Below are 5,863 nucleotides of genomic sequence, written 5' to 3' on the forward strand. Positions count from 1 at the left end.
GCTGCTGCTGCTGCTGCTGCTGCTGCTGCTGCTGCTGCTGCTGCTGCTGCTGCTGCTGCTGCTGCTGCTGCTGCTGCTGGAGTTCTTGCTGGTTTTGGGTGTTGCTGCAGACTACCACCTGCTGCCTTTCCTGCTGCTGCTGCACGAGGCTCCCCGAAATCCTGAGTAAGTTGCGCACGGAGTTTTGCTGCAGCCAGGCTCACTGCGCACTCAGCAGCAGCAGCAGCAGCAGCAGGAGTCAGTGCAGCAGCAGCAGCAGTGCAGCAGCAGCAGCCGCAGGCACCGCAGCTGCGGCTGCTGCCTCCGTGCTAGATTTCGAGCCAGCAAACACTGCGGCGTCACACAGCCTGCACCTGCTACCTTTGCTGCTGCTGCTGCTGCTGCTGCTGCTGCTCTGCTGCTGCTGCTGCTGCTGCTGCAGGAGCAGCTACTGGAAGGAAAAGGGGATTTTCCTGCTGCAGATTCTGCAGAATGTAACAGCAAAAGACGAAGCTGTGGCCTTTTTGCTGCAGCGGCGCATGCAGACTCTTAACGAGCTGCTGTGAGCAGCAGCAAATGTTTAAATAAATAATTAATTAAAAGTTTTAAAAGAAATAAATAATAATTTAAAAAGTAAATAATTTATTTAAAATGAATTAAATTGGAGTAATTTGAAAAAAATAAAAAGCAAAAACAAGCGAAAATGTCAAAAGTGTTAAATTGTATATAATACGCAGCAGCAGCAGCAGCAGCAGCAGCTGCAGCAGCAGCAGCAGCAAACGCGGGAGTTCGTACTTTTGTTATTTTGGGTTGTTTTTGATGCTTTTTTCTGCAAATTACTCCAATTTAATTCATTTTAAATAAATTATTTACTTTTTAAATTATTATTTATTTCTGTTTTTCCATTTTCAGAGATTTGCTGCCTCACCTGCCGCCGCTCTGCCAGCAGCCCTTTTTGCTGCTGCTGCTGCGGCTGGCTTGCTGCGAGCAGCTGCACCCGCTGCTGCTGCCGACGGACCACAGGCAGCTGCAGCAGCGAGTGCAGCAGCACCAGCAGCAGGGACAGCAGCAGCAGCAGGAACAGCAGCAGCAGCAGCAGCAGCAGCAGCAAGAAGACTGCCGCTTGCTGCTGGCTCTTTGCTGCTTCCTCTACCCAAAGCCTGGCAGCCCGCAGCGCGCGAAGGCGAAAGATGAACTGGAGGCCCAAGACGCAGAAGACGACAAGCAGCGGCAGCAGCAGCAGCAGCAGCAGCAGCAGCAGCAGCAGCAGCAGCAGCAGCAGCAGCAGCAGGAGACTGGGGTCACAGAGAAGCAGCGGCTGCGGTTTCTGCACCCCAAAGTGGATGTGGGGCCTTTGATGAGCAGCAGTTAACAAATTCATATTTTGATTTTTGTTTTTTTGTTTTAAAATATATTTTCATTTCATTTGAAATATATTTTTGTTTTTAATTTCATTTGTCTTTTAATGACTTATTTCTTTTATTTGAAGATTAATTTATTTACAGTTTTGTAAACTTTTGGATCTTTGGATTTTCAGACTTGTATTTGGTGAAGTGCATTTGCAGTTTTGCATTTTTATTCTTATTTCTATTTTTATTTATATTTATATTTATATTTATATTTATATTTATATTTATATTTATATTTATATTTATATTTATATTTGTATTTGTTTTTTATATTTATATTTATATTTCTATTTATATTTGTATTTATATTTATATTTATATTTATATTTATATTTATATTTATATTTATTTTTTATATTTATATTTATATTTCTATTTATATTTGTATTTATATTTATATTTAAAATTAAATGCACATCTGCATGGCTGCGTGCATGCACTGGGGTGTACGTACACCTGAAGAACGGCGGCTGCAGGGCGGCTCCCAGGCGTTCATTTTTTGCGTTTTTTCGTTTTTTTTTCTCAAATAAAAGCAAATAAATGATTTAATTTGCAATTATAATTATAATTTGATTTATTTTTCGAATTAAATGCCTTTTCTGCTGCTGCAGGCCTTGAGTTTCGGCCCTGCAGCAGACCCGAAGGCGCGGCGGCTGGCTCTGGAGGCTTTGGGGGCTTTGGCGGCTTCTGCGTACGGCCGGTGGGTCTTTTGTTCTTTTTTCTTTTTATTTTATTTTAATAATTCTTTTTTATTTTTATTTTATTTTAATAATTCTTTTTTATTTTTATTTTATTTTAATAATTCTTTAAAAAGGGACTTTAAGCCTTTTTGAATTGTTTTCTGCTGCTGCTCGTGCTGCAGCGAAAAACGGTGCTGCTGCTGCTGCTGCTGCTGTTGTTGTTGCTTTTGCTGCTGCTGCTGCTGCTGCTGCTGCATTTCTGTTGTCGGTCGCTGCTGTGTATTCCAGTTTCATTTTTCTCCCTTGCTTCTGTTTCTCTTTTGTTTTATCATTTTATCATTTTATGAATTTATTTTATTTTTAATTTATTTTTATTTTATTTAATTTCTCCGTTTTTGTTTTCAGAGAAACGCTGCGGTGGTTTGGAGTCTACGAAGTGCTGCGGGCGGTTTTCTGCATAGAGCCGGAAGAAGAACTAAGGTGCCGCAGCAAGGGTTTAGGGTTTAGGGTTTAGGGTTTAGGGTTTAGGGTTTGGGGTTTAGGGGTTAGAGGGTAGGGCGGAGAGTGCTAGTTTACAATAGAGAAGTACCTACAGGGCGGGGGCTGTAAGCGAGGCTTTTCTGGGCATGAGGGTTTAGGGTTTAGGGTTTAGGGTTTAGGGTTTAGGGTTTGTCGCAGGGAGAAGGTGGAGCAGATGGTGCACTTGCTGGTCTTCTCTGAAGAAGAGCTGGCGCAGCAAGACAGTCAGCTGCAAAGGCAGGCAGCAGCAGCAGCAGCAGCAGCAGCAGCAGCAACAGCAGCAACAGCAGCACCTAAGGCGCTGACAGGCCCGGAAACACAGCCGGAACGCAGCAGCAGCAGCAGCAGCAGCAGCAGCAGCAGTGGTAGCAGCAGCAGCGACAGTTGAAGCAGCAACGCGCAGATTGGCGCGTTGCGCCCTGCAGCGGCAGCAGCAGCAAAGGATGCTGTAACAGCTGCTTCAGGTGTTGCTGCAGCTGCTGCTGTGGTCCTGTTGCAGCTGCTGCGCTGCTGCTGCAGTATTGCTGCTGCTGCTGCTGCTGCTGCTGCTGCTGAAGCCAGCGCGAGTCGCGCTGGCTCTAGAGATTTTAAAGCATAATTTGAATTTGTCTATTCTGGGCTTCTTCAACATCTAATTTCAGCAGCAGCAACAGCAGCAGCAGCAGCAGAGGTGCAGCAGCAACAGCAGCAGAAGCAAGAAGCTGCTGCTGCTGCTGCTGCTGCTCTCTGCTGCTTTTTAGCTGCAAGTGACTCGAAGGAAGAGCAGCAACTGCTGCTGCTTTCAGCTTTCTCTTCTTTTTGTCTCTTTTAATTTCATTTATTTTATTTTATTTTATTTTATTTTATTTTATTTTATTTTATTTTATTTTATTTCTTTTTCCCTCTTTTGTCTCTTGGCTATATTTGTGGCTGCGGGTCTGGGGTGTACGTACACCCCAGCGCAGCTTCTTTCCACTGCAACAAAACTGATAATTCTTTTCAACAATAAAAACAATTATTATTATTTTTATTTAATTAATATTATTATTATTTATTATTATTAATTGATATTATTATTATTTATTGTTATTATTACATATTTTAGGCATTTTTCTTCTATGAAGGAAAAGCTTCGCTGAGCAGCAAAGTGCAAAAGGCCGCAGCTCCGCTGTCTGCGCAGACACTGCAGCAGCAGCAGCAGCAGCAGCAGCAGCTGCTGCTGCTGCTGCTGCTGCTGCTGCAGTGTCGAGTCCTATGGCACAACTGCTTTGTTGCAGCAAAATGAAAATGTAAAAAACAAAAGCAAATTTGTTCGGGAAGTGACAGCTAAGGGGAAATCTGTCAGATCTTTTTATTATTTATTTCTTCATTTAATACTTATTTTTTGTTTATTTATAATTTTCTATTTATTATTTATTTATTTAATTATTTATTTAAGTTGAATTGTCAAATATAATCATTTAATATAACTATAAAAATAACTATTACATATAATTATTAAATATAATTATTTAATATAATAATTAAATATAATTATTTACAAATTTACACCACAGAAGCAACTTCATACATAAACTTAGGATGACCGAATATAAGTCCTCTAAGGGCGCTACAGCAGCAGCCAGCAGCAGCAGCAGCAGCAACTGCAGCAGCAGCAACTGCAGCAGCAGCTAGCAGTTGCAGCATCTGCTGCTGTTGCTGCATCCGCTGAATTTGCTGCAGCATCTGCGGCTACTGCTGCAGCTGCTGCAGCATTTGCCATTGCTGCAACCGCCGTACTTGCTGCAGCTGCAGCTGCAGCACCCGCAGCAGCAGCAGCTGCTGCGGTTGCTGCAGCAGCTGCTGCAGCAGCTGCTGCAGCAGCTGGCTGCAAGCCGCTGGCAGCAGCAGCAAACCACGAAGCAGCCGGAAATGCTGCGCCGCTCGTGCATGCATCGCGAGACACTTTAGTTTATATTTGAATTTAATTTTGAATTTAATTTTGAATTTAATTTTGAATTTAATTTTGAATTTAATTTCCATTTCCATTTCACGAATATTCGCCTTCTGCACTACAACGAACAAACACACCTGCGCCGCAGCAGCAGCAGCAGCAGCAGCAGCAGCTCTGCAGTGTGTCCGGCCCTGCAGCCGCCGCAGCAGCAGCAGCAGCAGCAGCGGCCGCAGCTCTGCAGCGCGGCCGCCCCTACCGCCGCCGCTGCTGCAGCAGCAGCAGCAGCAGCAGCGGCCGCAGCTCTGCAGCGCAGCCGCCCCTACCGCCGCCGCTGCAGCAGCAGCAGCAGCAGCAGCAGCAGCAGGGTTTGCTGCTGCTGCTGCTAAATGCGGCCGGCCTTCTTGAGGGCCTTGTAAATAGCTTCTCCAATGCGGGCTGGACTTTGAACAACTTCCACTCCCGCGCTGCGAAGTGCTGCTGCTTTTGCTGCTGCAGTGCCGCTGCTGCTGCCAGCAATGGCCCCCGCGTGGCCCATTCGCTTCCCCGGAGGCGCAGCAGCTCCCGCAATGAAGCTGACCACTGGCTTTCCGATTTGGTTTTCTGCAGCAGCAAACCACAACCCAGCTGCTTTGCTGCAGCAGCAGCAGCAGCAGCAGCAGCAGCAGCAGCAGGGACGGAGCGCCAGCGGCAGCAGCAGGGGCGGCGCCGCAGCAGCAGCAGCAGAAACAGCAGCAGGAGCTGCAGCAGGAGTAGCAGCAGCAGCAGCAGCAGGAGTAGCAGCAGCAGCAGGAGCAGCAGCAGCAGGACCAGCAGCAGCAGCAGGAGTAGCAGCAGCAGCAGCAGCAGCAGCAGCAAGCCCCGCAGGTACGCATGCCTGCAGGAGTACGACTGCAACAACACCAAACTAGGGTTTAGGGTTTAGGGTTTAGGGTTTACCTTTAAGCCACTCCGCGGCCTCTTCCTCAGCTGAGCCGCCAATCTCGCCAATCAAGACAATGCCTGCAGCAGAAATGACTTGGCCCTTCTGTCGAGGGTTAAAACCCTAAACCCTAAACCCTAAACCCTACAAAAACGATTTAGTTCTTCTGCCGCAGGTTTTAAACCTTAAACCCTAAACCCTAAACCCTAAAGCAGCAAGGCCCAAACCTCCAGAGCAGCAACGCGCTGCACTTCGCCATTTAGACCCATCTAGCCTTTTCTAGAGCTGGCTAGGGTTTAGGGTTTAGGGTTTAGGGTTTAGGGTTTGCCTAGGGTTTGGGGGTCTCGCGCGAACTGCTGCAGACAGTCCTTGAAGCTGGTCCCGCTGAAAGGGTCCCCCCCAATTCCCACGCAAGTGGACTGGGCCACTGGGGCGGCTAGGGTTT

General features: G+C 46.5%; 2 protein-coding genes across 2 annotated transcripts; both read left to right on the forward strand.

Moving 5' to 3' along the window:
* Positions 1-110: 110 nt before the first annotated feature.
* Positions 111-2,975, forward strand: ENH_00020100 (hypothetical protein, conserved; the record flags this gene model as incomplete). Its single annotated transcript, XM_013579439.1, has 6 exons — positions 111-165; positions 422-541; positions 892-1,324; positions 2,000-2,088; positions 2,474-2,548; positions 2,747-2,975. Coding segments are annotated over 6 exons (1,001 nt in total), but the record flags the coding sequence as incomplete, so codon positions are not given.
* A 2,090-nt stretch (positions 2,976-5,065) lies between these two features.
* Positions 5,066-5,791, forward strand: ENH_00020110 (hypothetical protein; the record flags this gene model as incomplete). Its single annotated transcript, XM_013579440.1, has 2 exons — positions 5,066-5,363; positions 5,751-5,791. 2 exons carry the CDS (start codon positions 5,066-5,068, stop codon positions 5,789-5,791), a joined length of 339 nt encoding a protein of 112 aa, XP_013434894.1.
* Positions 5,792-5,863: the final 72 nt, after the last annotated feature.

The sequence above is a fragment of the Eimeria necatrix genome, genomic scaffold, assembly GCF_000499385.1.
Source record: "Eimeria necatrix Houghton genomic scaffold, Enh_scaff1688, whole genome shotgun sequence".
NCBI classification, from domain to species: domain Eukaryota; phylum Apicomplexa; class Conoidasida; order Eucoccidiorida; family Eimeriidae; genus Eimeria; species Eimeria necatrix.